We start from the raw sequence: 15,000 nt of genomic DNA on the forward strand, positions 1-15,000 counted from the left end.
ACACACACACACACACACACACACACACACACACACACACACACACACACACACACACACACACACACACACACACACACACACACACACACACACACACACACACACACACACACACACACACACACACACACACACACACACACACACACACACACACATACACACACACGTGTGTGTGTGTGTGTGTGTGTGTGTGTGTGTGTGTGTGTGTGTGTGTGTATGCATGCATGTATGTAGGCGTACGGCTTTATGGATTTGCTGCAGAACCACCGACCTATCCCCTATTCTAGAGGACACCACATCCTTCGTACCTCACCATGATGTCCCATTCCGCCTTGGTAAGGTCGTATGGATAGTGTGAATATGAAGTACATCTAAAGTGTTGGTTGAGACGTGGTTGTGAATGAAGTCTTAAACCCAGAAACATCAGCTCAGTCATACTGATTAGGCGTCAACACTGGTATACTGAATCTTTGACGGCCGCCGTTGCAGTGAGGGGTTGGTAAGCCTGAAAGATTTAACGCAAGCCCTCCCTTCTCAGCGCCCAATGGGTGAATAAAAGTGTTCTTCACGTCTTCCTTCGTCAAATGATGAAGTTGGTATAGATTTATCACACAAAAATATCGTATGAGGTTTCAGGCCTTGTTATCCTTATTAACGTAGTTGGTGAGAAACTTGCTTGGTAATTTAGAATCCTGGGGCCGATCCCAGCCGTAACAGGCAATTGTTATTAATATGACATCACTATACAATTGTGATTTGTACCATATATACCTACAGTAATATATGCATACAGTCAGCTTTACTTGCATTCATACAAACGTACATACATACATACATACATACATACATACATACATACATACATACATACATACATACATACATGCATACATGCATACATTCGTGCATACACATATACATACGTATATACACATAGGCATACATATTTACATGCATACATACATGCATACATACATACATACATACATACATACATACATACATACATACATACATACATACATACACTCATACATTCGGACATATACGAGTATACATACGTATATACACATACATACATACATACATACATACATACATACATACATACATACATACATACATGCACTCATACATACATACACTCATACATACATGCACTCATACATACATACACTCATACATACATACACTCATACATACATACACTCATACATACATACACTCATACATACATACATACATACATACATACATACATACATACATACATACATACACACGTACATGATAACATACTCAGTTCTCCTTAGGGTCATTTAATTGTATTTCCAGCCTTGCCGAACTGAATAACCATCATATTGGAGGCACCCAATCAATCGATAACTCATCACTCACACCTCATCTACTCGGCTCAAGCGCCTTACGTAGGCACCAAGTGATAATATACTTTCCTTTGTTGAGTCCCAGAAGTCAAACTTCGACGAAAGTCTTGTAGAGAACGAACGTCAATTGGAAGTCTTTCAGTGGGCAACCTCAAAGGATCTCGTTGTTGTTGTTGAAACGTGATAATGGTTTCGTTATTGCTTTGACCTCATCATTACCGTGGAGGGAGGGAAAGAGGGCGTGACACGGAGAAGTTTCGCTCTCGAGTGGGTGTCGTGGTGATGAATAAAATCGCCTGGCGCCAGTCGAGGTGAAAGGACAAGTACCACTAGGTAAGGAAGGAGTTGAGACCCAGTAGATCGTTTTGAGGTTCTGTTGTGACTGACGCCCGACGATTTCATTCAGCTTGCAGGGACCCCTGGGATTCAGAATTATTCACATATACATGCATACGCACACGCACACACACACGCACAGACACACACACACACACACACACACACACACACACACACACACACACACACACACACACACACACACACACACACATATATATATATATATATATATATATATATATATATATATATATATATATATATATATATATATACATATACATATACATGTACATATATATTTTTGCATGCTTCCCTCTAGGTCGCTGCGAGTGGAGACCTGGATGAACTGTCCCGGATCTGCGCGGACGATCGGTCCCGCCTTCACATCACGGACCGGAAGGGATGGACGCCCCTCCACCATGCCAGCGCCAAGAACCAGGTCCACGCCGCCATGTTTCTCATCAACCACGGGGCAGGTGAGGGCCATGTTCGTTCTGTTATCGTTGTTATTTAGATTATTGTTATTTTTAATGTAATTATCGTTATTATTATTGTTACTGCTATTTTTGTTAGTGTTATCATTGCCATTATTATTATTGTTGCTATTATTATGATTATTATTATTATTGTTATTATTATCATTATTATTATTATTATTATCATTATTATTATCATTATTATTATCATTATTATTATTATTATTATTAATATTATTAATATTATTATTATTATTATTATTATTATTATTATTATTATTATTATTATTATTATTATTATTATTATTATTATTATTGTCATTATATTATCATTATTGTTATTGTTATTATCATCATTATTAGTAGTATTGTTACTAATATTGTTATAATTTCTATACACAAACATGAATATATATATGTAAAGTACACACACACATATATATATATATATATATATATATATATATACATATATATGTATATATATATATATACATATATATAAATGTGTGTGTGTGTGTGTGTGTGTGTGTGTGTGTGTATGTGTATGTGTATGTGTGTGTGATTGTGTGTGAGTATTTATCTACATGTCATATATATACCTTTCGACTCGTCCATTTATCTATTGATATTTATAGTTTTATTTTCATCTTTGTATTTATATATCTATATCTACACATGTATATATATATATATGTATATATATATATATATGTGTGTGTGTGTGTGTGTGTATGTATATATATATATATATATATATATATATATATATATATATATATATATATATATATATACATACATATACCAAGGCTTTTTTCCCCTTACCAGGGGGGTAGCCAAAAAGGACAAGGCACAAAAACATTCCCACCCATTTCATCCCCGAAAACACTCCACACCCCTCCACCCTCCCTCCCATCTTAGCACCTCCTAGATGACGGGTCATCCCTGCACCCTGTCCACTGCCCTGGGTCAGAAGCAGTGTCGCAGGACACAGCACATCCACAGCAAGGCCGCTTCATTAAATCGGCGACCCCCCCCTCTCCGTCCCACCATATAAAGGAGAGGACGGGGAGAAATCCTTTCGGGTTGCGTCAAAAATTTTTGCTCACACACACAACCTCACCCCCATTCCCCCGTCCAATCCACCTCATGCATCACAACATTTTCCATATACAACCATTCTCCATTCACCCCTGTCTTCTGTCCTCTCCCGTCCTTCCTCAACCGACATTCCCCTCTTCCCCAAAGCCCCCTTCACCCCATCCATCCATCTCATCCTAGGACGTCCCCTCATGTTCACTCCCTCCACATCTGCCTTCCATACCTCCTTTACTAGTCTTTCTTCACTCATTCTTTCCATGTGTCCAAACCATCCTAATACTCTTTCATCCACCCTATCTCCCAGCTCCCTTTCCACCCCTGTTCTCCTCCTCACTTCCTCATTTCTCACTCTATCTAGCCTAGTAACCCCCATCATACTTCTCAGACACTTCATCTCAAACACATTCATGTTCCTTCTCTCTTCCTCTCTCATGTTCCATGTTTCTGCTCCATACAGTGCTGTTGGCACAATCACTCCTTCATACAGTCTCCTCTTAGCATCCATTCCCAGATTCCTATTCCTCATTACACTTTTTAAACCACCAAGGCATTTACTCGCTTCTCTCAATCTACATTCTACCTCCACCTTCACTCCACCCTTTCCTGCCACATTTGCACCCAAATATCTAAAACTATCCACTTCCTCCAGTTGCTCTCCCTTAATGCTCACTTCCAAATTACTGCCACTTTCACCCCTTGTACATCTCATCACCTTACTTTTACCCACATTTATCTTCAGCTTTCTTCTATCACACACTCTCCCAAACTCTGTCACCAGCTTCCTCAATCCCTCCTCCGATCCTGCCACAAGCGCAGTGTCGTCCGCAAACAACAGCTGGCTCACCTCCCACTTTTCTCCATTTTCCTTAACCATCTCCAATCCCTGACCCACTACCCTTGCATTCACCTCTCGCACCACCCCATCCATGTATAAGTTGAACAGCCAGGGTGACATAACGCATCCCTGACGAAGTCCCACCTTTACCTAAAACCACTCACTCTCTCCATTTCTAATCCTGACACAAGCTCTACTACTCTCATAATAACTCTTGACAGCTCCCAGAAGCTTTCCTCCTATCCCGTATATCCGCATAACCTCCCACAGTGCCTTTCTGTCTACCCTGTCGTAAGCCTTTTCCAGATCCATAAAGGCCCAGAAAACATCCTTCCCCTTACCTATAGCTTTCTCACATATCTGTCTTACCACAAAAATCTGATCTACACAACCTCTACCTGTCCTAAACCCACACTGTTCCTCACCAATTACTCCCTCTGTTCCTCTCCTAATCCTCTCAATCAAGATCCTCCCATAAGCCTTCCCAACTACACTTAACAATCTAATCCCTCTGAAACTACTACATTCACACTTGTCCCCCTTTCCCTTGTAAAGAGGAACTATACACGCACTCCTCCAGTCCTCTGGCACTCTACCTTCTCTCCAGCAAACATTAAATAACCTCACCAACCAGTCCACCATCACTATACCTCCTTTTTTAAGACATTCTGCATGGCATCCATCCAGACCAGGTGCCTTACCTGCTTTCATCATCTTAACTGCTGCCTTCACTTCATCCTTCCTTATTTCTCCTCCATTTTCCTCACTCATCACTCTCATTTTCTTAGCATTTCCCACTGCAGCTATCTTTCCCTCCCTATCCTCCTTCACATTAAGCAACTCCCTAAAATATTCTGCCCATCTTCCCCTTACTGCCTTCTCCTCCATTATCATCTCTCCATCTGCACCTTTTACCTTTTCTTCCCCACTTGATTCGCCTCCTCTTCCTCTCTTAATTTCTTTCCAAAACATCTTTTTATTACTTTCAAAATTTTCTGTCATACTCTTACCCCATTTTACATCTGCTCTCCTCTTTGCCTCCTTTACCTTTTTCTTTACTTCTCTTTTCTTTTCCCTGTACGTTTCATGTGACTCCCTCGTCCTACTTTGTAACCAATCTGTGAAAGCTCGCTTCTTCTCTTCTACAACCTTCTTCATTTCCTCATCCCACCATTCACTACCCTTCCTTCTATTTCCTCCTGACCTTCTTGTTCCACACACCATCCTTGCACACTTTGTGACTCCCTCCTTGAACCATCCCCATTCCTCCTCCACACCTACCTCCACTCTATCCTTCACTCCCTCCCACTCCTCCTTCAGCTTCCTCTTGTACTCCTTCTCCTTTTCCTCTTCGTTTAGAGAGTTCACTCTAAGCACACACACACACACACACACACACACACACACACACACACACACACACACACACACACACACACACACACACACACACACACACACACACACATATATATATATATATATATATTGTGTGTGTGTGTGTGTGTGTGTGTGTGTGTGTGTGTGTGTATATATATATATATATATATATATATATATATATATAATATGTATATTCATTTTATTATTATTTATATTTACATCAATATTTATATATGCTTGCTGGTCGAACGGGTTAGAGCGTCGCTACTTGCGGCGGAAGTCGACGTGACGGCAGTTCGAACCGTCTCGCCAGCGAGTTGGACCAAGGGCATAGTACATTAAATTCCACGCTACAAAGTCCTCTGGAAGGGGCACTGTCTTAGCCTCCTGATAGGGGAGTTTCGAGACGTTAAACCTAATCTTATTTAAATTTTATATATTTTTTTCTTTATTTTCTTGAGACATCAACGCTCAGACGAAAGAGGGGAAGAGTGCTCTGCATTTATGCGTAGAGAATGACGCGGTCGAAGTCCTGGACTGCCTCATCAACAGGTGGGTCGCGATCGGCGCTGTGGTGGATCAATTGTGGTCCCTGGCTGTGTCAACACTTCTTTGGCCTAATACTATATCTTGACTCCTTCCTTTACGTGCCTGATAATCTGTTGATGTTTGTTGGAACTCCCTACTGTAGGCCTTATGGTCTCTTACAGTCTCCTTCACTCTCATGTTTGTATATTCTTTTTCATTCTCTAATTTCTCAATCTTTGTAATCAATTATTTATTTTCTATTTGCTTCTTTAGCTATCACATAATTTATTATGTATTTTCGATATAGTAATTTATCAGTTCGTATTTCTATATAAATGTATTTATTGATCAATCTTATCTATAAAGGAATTTGTGTGATTGTGTACGTTTTATCTGTTTTTTTTTTATTTAATATTTAATCATATTTTTATTTCATTTGTTATTTTTCATATTTATCTTTTTATTCTTTTGTCAATTTACTTCTTCCTCTTTCCTCAATAATTTCCCATTTATCGTTCATCAATTTATAAATCTATCTATTAATAATTTATAATTTATTTACTAATTCTTGTTAATTTATTGACATAAATGTTTCACATGGTATTTTGAATTCTTCTGATCTGTAAATTAATTACCTTGTGTATTAATGCTTGGGGGATTAAAAAGTGTAATGAGAAATAGACATTTGGGAATGAATGCTAAGAGGAGCTTATATGAAGAAGTGATTGTGCCGACAGCACTGTACGGGGCAGAAACATGGAGCATAAGAGAGGAAGAGAGGAGGAGTTTGAATGTGTTTGAGATGAGGTGCCTGAGAAGTATGATAGAGGTTACTAGGCTGAATAGAGTGAGAAACGAGGAGGTGAGGAGGAGAACGGGGGTGGAAAGGGAGTTGGGAGATAGGGTTGATGAAAGAGTATTGGGATGGTTTGGACACATGGAAACAATGAGTGAAGAAAGATTAGTAAAAGAGGTGTGGAAGGCAGAGGTAGGAGTGAACATGAGGGGGCAACCTAGGATGAGATGGATGGATGGGGTAAAAGGGGCACTGGGAAAGAGGGGAATGTCTGTTGAGGAAGGACGGGAGAAGACAGAAGATAGGGGTGAATGGAGAATGGTTGTGTATGGATGAAGCTGTGATGCATGTAAGGAAGTAGGTGGGGGATGGGGATGAGAGAGTATGTATGAAAAATAATTTAACGCAGCACGAAGGTATTTCTCCCCGTCTTCTCTTTTTCTGCATGAGGGGATGGAGAAGGGGGGTCGCTGTTTTAATGATCTGGCCTTGCTGTGGATGTGCTTTGTCTTGCGACACTGCTTATGACCCAGGACAGTGGTTGAGGTGCAGGGATAACATGTCCTTTGTTGACATGTTCTTTGTTAGCATGTTCTTTGTTCAAATGTTCTGTTAAAATGTTTTTTGTTAACATGTTCTTTGTTAAAATTTTCTTTACAAGCGTATTTTTCGTTAGCATGTTTCTGTTAACATGTTTTGTGTTAACGCGTTTTTCTTTAACAGGCTCTTTGCTAATATGTTCGTTGTTAGCATGCTTTTCCTTAACATGTTCTTCGTTAACATTTTCTTCATTAACATGTTCTTTGCCAACATGTTCTTTGTTAACATATTCTTCTTTAACATGTTCTTCGTTAACATGTTCTTTGCTAACATGTTCTTCGTTAACATATTCTTTGCTAACATTTCTTTATTAACATGTTCTTTACTAACATAACCTTGGTTAAAATGTTCTTCGTTAACATATTCTTTGCTAACATGTTCTTTATTAGCATGTTCTTTACTAACATAACCTTTGTTAAAGTGTACTTCGTTAACATGTTCTTTGTTATTCTAATCCCACTGTTCTATTCCTCAGTGGTGCCAACACAACCTTGCTGGACAACACCTCCAAGGCAGTGACCCATACCGTTGTCATTAACAACAAGGCAAGTACCAATAATACTGATGACCCACTTTCGGAGAAGAATAAGCGAAGATATAGAGATCTGTATATTTCGATCACTTACTGTGATCCTCTTCAGCAGATATGAAAGAGGAAGAGGATCACAGTAAGTGATCGAAATATACAGATCTCTATATCTTCGCTTATTCTTCTCCGAAAGCGGGTCATCAGTATTATTTTACAAATGTGCTACGACATAACTTTGTTGCAAGTACCAATGTTGGCAGGACATTTCTCCCTTTATAGTTCATTGTATGAAGAAATACCAAATGGAGATTTGATCGCATCAGTCTGGCTTCCTCTCCTTCCTCAGACTGAATAGAGTAATATGTAGTTTTCTCCATTCTCTCTCTGTCTCTCTCTCTCTCTCTCTCTCTCTCTCTCTCTCTCTCTCTCTCTCTCTCTCTCTCTCTCTCTCTCTCTCTCTCTCTCTCTCTCTCTCTCTCTCTCTCTCTCTCTCTCTCTCTCTCTCTCTCTCTCTCTCTCTCTCTCTCTCTCTCTCTCTCTCTGTCTATCTATCTATCTATCTATGTATCTTCCTCCCCTCTTTCTCTTCCTCCCCTCTTTCTCTCTCCCCACCCTCTCTCTCTCTCTCTCTCTCTCTCTCTCTCTCTCTCTCTCTCTCTCTCTCTCTCTCTCTCTCTCTCTCTCTCTCTCTCTCTCTCTCTCTCTCTTTCTCTAATTTTCTCTCTCTCTCTCTCTCTCTCTCTCTCTCTCTCTCTCTCTCTCTCTCTCTCTCTCTCTCTCTCTCCCGTCTCTCTCTCTCTCCCGTCTCTCTCTCTCTCCCGTCTCTCTCTCTCTCTCTCTCTCTCTCTCTCTCTCTCTCTCTCTCTCTCTCTCTCTCTCTCTCTCTCTCTCTCTCTCTCTCTCTCTCTCTCTCTCCCGTCTCTCTCTCTCTCTCTCCCGTCTCTCTCTCTCTCTCTCTCTCTCTCTCCCGTCTCTCTCTCTCTCTCTCTCTCTCTCTCTCTCCCGTCTCTCTCTCTCTCTCTCTCTCTCTCTCTCTCTCTCTCTCTCTCTCTCTCTCTCTCTCTCTCTCTCTCTCTCTCTCTCTCTCTCTCTCTCTCTCTCTCTCTCTCTCTCTCTCTCTCTCTCTCTCTCTCTCTCTCTCCCGTCTCTCTCTCTCTCTCTCTCCCGTCTCTCTCTCTCTCTCTCTCTCTCTCTCTCTCTCTCTCTCTCTCTCTCTCTCTCTCTCTCTCTCTCTCTCTCTCTCTCTCTCTCTCTCTCTCTCTCTCTCTCTCTGAACAGATCAAGGTGCTCGAGATGATGGAGGTTCACAGCGACAAGTTCGACTGGATACAAGGTGACGAACAAGGTCGGACACCTCTGAACCTGGCCGCCCAGTTCGATTACGACGACTGCGCCAGAATACTGGTGAGTACTCTTTCAGCAGCTCGGTAAGAGAAAGGTCTGGCTACTCAGGATTCCCGGGTTCGATTCCTGACCGCGGGGGCCCAATAGTTATCAAGATATCACAGAAATTATTATTTAAAAAAAAAATCATCACACAGCACTAAAGTAGTACCAACACATAGTAGAGCTATCTGGTTTTCACCTCCTCCTCCTCCTCCTCTCCTCCTCCTCCTCCTCCTCCTCCTCCTCCTCCTCCTCCTCCTCCTCCTGTAGGTGGACATCCATGAGGCCTGCCCAAAGAAGCCCTGCAACAACGGCTACTACCCCATCCACATGGCGGCCAAGAACGCCGCTGTGCGCGTTCTCGAGGTCATCCTCCTCTGGGCTGAGAAGCGCGGCTGCGAGAGGAAGAATATGATCAGCCTCCCGGATCTCGAGGGAAACTCGCCGCTTCACTTGGCCGTCCATGGCGGGGAGATTAAGGTGATGGTCACGCCCAGCTACGATCTACTATTACTACTACTATTATTATTATTATTATCATTATTGTTGTTGTTATTATTATTATTATTATTATTATTATTATTATTATTATTATTATTATTATTATTATTATTATTATTATTATTATTATTATTATTATTATTATTATTATTATTATTATTATTATTATTATTATTATTATTATTATTATTATTATCATTATTATTATTATTATTATGATTATGATTATTATTAATTATTATCGTTTTCCTGTTTTTTTTTTGTTTGTTTTTTGTATATTTTTCTTTTATGCATGGCGGGGAGACCAAGGTAGGATACCCAGCTACGATCTATATATATTTTTTAATTAATATTATTTTCGTGTTTTTTCATATATATATATATATATACACACACACACATATATATATATATATATATATATATATATATATATATATACACATATATATATATACATATGTATATATATATATATATATATGTAAGCAATCACACCGTGATACAAAAATGCAAATATGTGGGGTGATCAAAGTTATGAGGACACCTAGCTATGATCTATTTTTTATCATAATTTTCTTATTTTTCTTCTTTATAGTCTTCTTTCTGTTTTTTTGTTTGTTTTTTCAACAAAATCATGAACGTCCAAAAAAACTCGTCTTTCACCCTTCAGTGCCTATCAACCTGAACGAAACAATTTGACATTAATCAGACTAAAACCTGTAAATAGGTTATGAGCTTTGATAGGTTATTTAGAACAAACTAGAATGTTGTTAGACTAACTACACTGTCTTCGACACTGGGCACTGCTATGTTCGACACTGGACACTGCTGACCAGGCGGTCGAACTGTGTCTACGCAACGGAGCCTTGATTTCGACCCAGCAGAATGACGAATCGACGCCCGTCCACCTGGCTTGCTCCCAAGGCGCCCTCGACATCGTCAAGCTAATGTTCCATTTGCAGCCGGAGGAGGTGAGTGGGGTAACTGATAAAGAATAAGTGAATAAATATATAAAGATAAAATATAATAAATGGTGATGGTGATAAGAAATGGATAATTAGGAAAAAAGAAAAATAAGTAGATACATATACCAAAGGCTTTTTCCCCCTTACACGGGGGGGAGCCAAAAACAAAAAGGCATAGAAACCCCTCCCACCCATTCCATTTCCTATATATTCCACTTCCCTCCACCCTCCTCCCTCCCTCTTATCTTGGCACCTCCAGGTAATAATAAGTAATAATGAAAATAATAGCGATAATAGAAGTAATGATAATGGGGTGAGGGGACTCACTGCTTTAAAAATAACAAATAATGATATTATCAAACGAAATAATTAGAGTAAAGAGAAAAATAAGACAACAATGCTAATGATAATAATAGGTAGAAATAGAAAACAAAAAATAAATTAATTATCCTTACTAAACTATTAGTTAAATTCCATTTTCTTGTAAAAAGAATTCGAAACGTTCTCATTACAGGTTCCATTTCATATTCTTTTCTCTGGTGCCAGAAAGCTTCTATTTGACATTCTTTTCTCTGGTGCCAGAAAGCTTCTATTTCATGTTCTTTTCTCTGGTGCCAGAAAGCTTCTATTTGAAGTTCTTTTATCTGGTGCCAGAAAGCTTCTATTTCATGTTCATTTCTTAGGTTATAGAAAGCTTCTATTTAATTTTCTTTTCTCTGGTTATAGTAAGTTTCTATTTCATGTTCTTTTCTCTGGTACCAGAAAGCTTCTATTTGACGTTCTTTTCTCTGGTGCCAGAAAGCTTCTATTTCATGTTCATTTCTCAGGTTATAGAAAGCTTCTATTTCAATTTCTTTTCTCTGGTTATAGAAAGCTTCTACAGTATTTTATGTTCTTTTCTCTGGCGCCAGAAAGCTTCTATTTGACGTTCTTTTCTTTGGTGCCAGAAAGCTTCTATCTGACATTCTTTTCTCTTGTGCCAGAAAGCTTCTATTTTATGTTCTTCTCTCAGGTTATAGAAAGCTTCTATTTCATGTTCTTTTCTCAGGTTATAGAAAGCTTCTATTTAATGTTCTTTTCTCTGGTAATAGAAAGCTTCCATTTCACGTTCTTTTCTCTGATTCCAGAAAGTTTCTATTTGGCGTTCTTTTCTCTGGTGCCAGAAAGCTTCTATTTTTGCTCTGACGCCAGAAAGATTCTATTTGACATTCTTTTCCCTGGCACCAGAAAGTTTCTATTTCATTTTCTTTTGCTCTGGTGCCAGAAAGCTTCTATTTCATATTCTTTTCTCTGACGCCAGAAAGCTTTCATTTCATGTTCTTTTCTCTGGTGCCAGAAAGCTTCTATTTCATATTCTTTTCTCTGACGCCAGAAAGCTTTCATTTCATGTTCTTTTCTCTGGTGCCAGAAAGCTTCTATTTAACGTTCTTTTCTCTGACGCCAGAAATATTCTATTTCATGTTCTTTTCTCTGATGCCAGGAAGCTTCTATTTAACGTTCTTCTCTCTGACGCCAGAAATATTCTATTTCATGTTCTTTTCTCTGACCCCAGGAAGCTTCTATTTAACGTTCTTTTCTCTGACGCCAGAAATATTCTATTTCATGTTCTTTTCTCTGACACCAGGAAGCTCCCATTTCATGTTCTTTTCTCAGGTGCCAGAAAGCTTTTATTTGACATTGTTTTCTCTGATGCCAGAAAGGTTCTATTTGACATTCTTTTCTCTGGTGCCAGAAAGCTTCCATTTCATGTTCTTTTCTCTGGTACCAGAAAGCTTCTATTTCATGTTCTTTTCTCTGGTGCCAGAAAGGTTCTATTTGACATTCTTTTCTCTGGTGCCAAAAAGGTTCTATTTGACATTTTTTTCTCTGGTGCCAGAAAGCTATTATTTCACGTTCTTTTCTCTGGTACCAGAAAGCTTCTATTTCATGTTCTTTTCTCTGGTGCCAGAAAGCTTCTATTTCATGTTCTTTTCTTTGGTGTCAGAAAGCTTCTATTTGACATTCTTTTCTTTGGTGCCAGAAAGCTTCTATTTGACACTCTTTTCTCTGGTGCCAGAAAGGTTCTATCTGACATTCTTTTCTCTGGTGCCAGAAAGCTTCTATTTCATGTTCCTTTCTTTGGTGCCAGAAAGCTTCTATTTCATGTTCTTTTCTCTGACACCAGAAAGATTCCATTTGACGTTCTTTTCTCTGGCGCCAGAAAGCCAAGGTGCTGGCCTGTCTCGATGCGCAGAAGATGACGCCTCTCCACTGCGCTGCCATGTTTGACCATCCGGAATTGGTCGCTTATCTGATCAAAGAGGTAAGGCGGTAACCATTTCTATCTCCTATGGCCTTGTTTGTTTTATTTTTGTTTTATTCTATTTCTTTTTTCTTTTTTTATTTTGTTTTGTTTTATTTTAGTTTGTTTTGTTTCATTTCAGTTTGTTTTGTTTTTCTTTGATTTGTCTGTTTTGACTCGTTTTGATATACCTTATTTTTATTTATTTATTTTTATTTTTTGCTTTGTTTTGATTAATTATTTTATACGAAAAGGTTTTGGCAAAAGGCTAAGCACAAAACTAACCATTCAATTTAGAGGATTCTCTTTTTAAATGGTCATTATTTACTCGTTTATCTATTTATTCATTTATTTATTTACCTATTTATCTGTTTACTATTTTTTTCTTTATTCTTCTACCTATTCTTTCGTCTTTTTTGTTATTTTTTATCTAATTATCAGTTGTTTTATTTCTATCCTTTTTTTATTTATTCACTTATTTATTATCAATTATTTATATTTATGTGTTCCACCAGGGAGCATCGGTGAACCTGGTCGACAAGGAACATCGTACTCCACTTCTGCTGGCGGCGAGTCAGAAGGGCTGGCGGGCCGTCGAGGTCCTCCTCAAACACGGGGCTGACCCTTCCATCCGGGACACACAGGACAAGAACATCTTCCACGTGGTCATCGTCAACGGGGGGAGCATCACCGAAATCCTGGCTCACAAATCGAACACCGTGAGTTTAGACTCTGAGGGTGCGTCCACACTGCACGCGGTTTGCTGGGAGGGTAGAGGGTGGCGGGATGCCTAGCGGGCAAGAACGAACACATGTTATCTAATACGAGTGGCCATACCGGACGCGGGTAGCGGATAAGCTTGGAGGGAACACGGTACCCGCGTCCAGTATGGCCACTCGTATTAGATAACACGTGTTTGTTCTTGCCTCTGACCCGCTAGGCATCTCGCTACCCTCCCAGCAAACCGTGTGCAGTGTGACCTCACCCTTAGGGGGGACGGAGGGGGAAGGGGGGACTAGTATCAAATAAATAAAGTCTAACGGTAACACTGGCGATCTAACATTATTTTAATCATCCTGAGTCTTTATCATCATAATCATCATAATCATCATCATCATAATCATAATCATCATCATCATCATCATCATCATCATCATCATCATCATCATAATCATCCTGAGTCCTAGGATGAGGTGGATGGATGGGGTGAAGGGGGCTTTGGGGAAGAGAGGAATGTCTGTTGAGAAAGGACGGGAGAGGATAGAAGACAGGGGTGAATGGAGAATGGTTGTATATGGATGATGTGATGCATGAGGTGGAATGGGCGGGGGGATGGGGGTGAGGTAGTATGTGTGAGCAAATTTTGACGCAGCCCGAAGGGATTTCTCCCCGTCTTCTCCTTTATACATGGGGGGACGGAGAGGCGGGGTCGCCGATTTAATGAAGCGGCCTTGCTGTGGATGTGCTGTGTCTTGCGACACTGCTTCTGACCCAGGGCAGTGGACAAGGTCCAGGGATGACCCGTCATCCAGGAGGTGCTAAGATGAGAGGGAGGGTGGAGGGGTGCGGAGTGTATTCAGGGATGGAATGGGTGGGTATGATTTTATGCCTTTTCCTTTTTGGCTACCTCCCTTGTAAGGGGGAAAAAGCCTTGGTATATGTATGTATGAGTCTTTATTAATCTTTTGACTCCATGGGGCTCGCCTCAGCTTAATAAAATCGCCTGGCGGCAGTCAGAATAGAGATCATATGTAGACCATAACAGTGAAAGGGCTTGGAACTGTGCTAGAGAAAAGAACCCTGGAATTTGATAGTTTGGCGATCGATGTGTCCGTGAAGGCTTTGGTTACATCACTTTTGCTGAATGAGAAGTCTTT

General features: G+C 39.8%; 1 protein-coding gene across 1 annotated transcript in view; it reads left to right on the forward strand.

Moving 5' to 3' along the window:
• Positions 1 to 15,000, forward strand: part of LOC143026802 (transient receptor potential cation channel subfamily A member 1-like) — a 106,519-nt gene that overhangs the window by 57,135 nt on the left and 34,384 nt on the right. The window contains exons 4-11 of the mRNA XM_076187578.1: positions 2,056 to 2,212; positions 5,996 to 6,086; positions 7,934 to 8,003; positions 9,266 to 9,391; positions 9,644 to 9,853; positions 10,714 to 10,848; positions 13,043 to 13,144; positions 13,639 to 13,842. Coding sequence (XP_076043693.1) covers positions 2,056 to 2,212; positions 5,996 to 6,086; positions 7,934 to 8,003; positions 9,266 to 9,391; positions 9,644 to 9,853; positions 10,714 to 10,848; positions 13,043 to 13,144; positions 13,639 to 13,842 — 1,095 coding nt within the window. The remainder of the gene's footprint in view (positions 1 to 2,055; positions 2,213 to 5,995; positions 6,087 to 7,933; positions 8,004 to 9,265; positions 9,392 to 9,643; positions 9,854 to 10,713; positions 10,849 to 13,042; positions 13,145 to 13,638; positions 13,843 to 15,000) is intronic.

Source organism: Oratosquilla oratoria, chromosome 7, assembly GCF_046742065.1.
Source record: "Oratosquilla oratoria isolate Oo_2021 chromosome 7, ASM4674206v1, whole genome shotgun sequence".
Lineage (NCBI taxonomy): Eukaryota > Metazoa > Arthropoda > Malacostraca > Stomatopoda > Squillidae > Oratosquilla > Oratosquilla oratoria.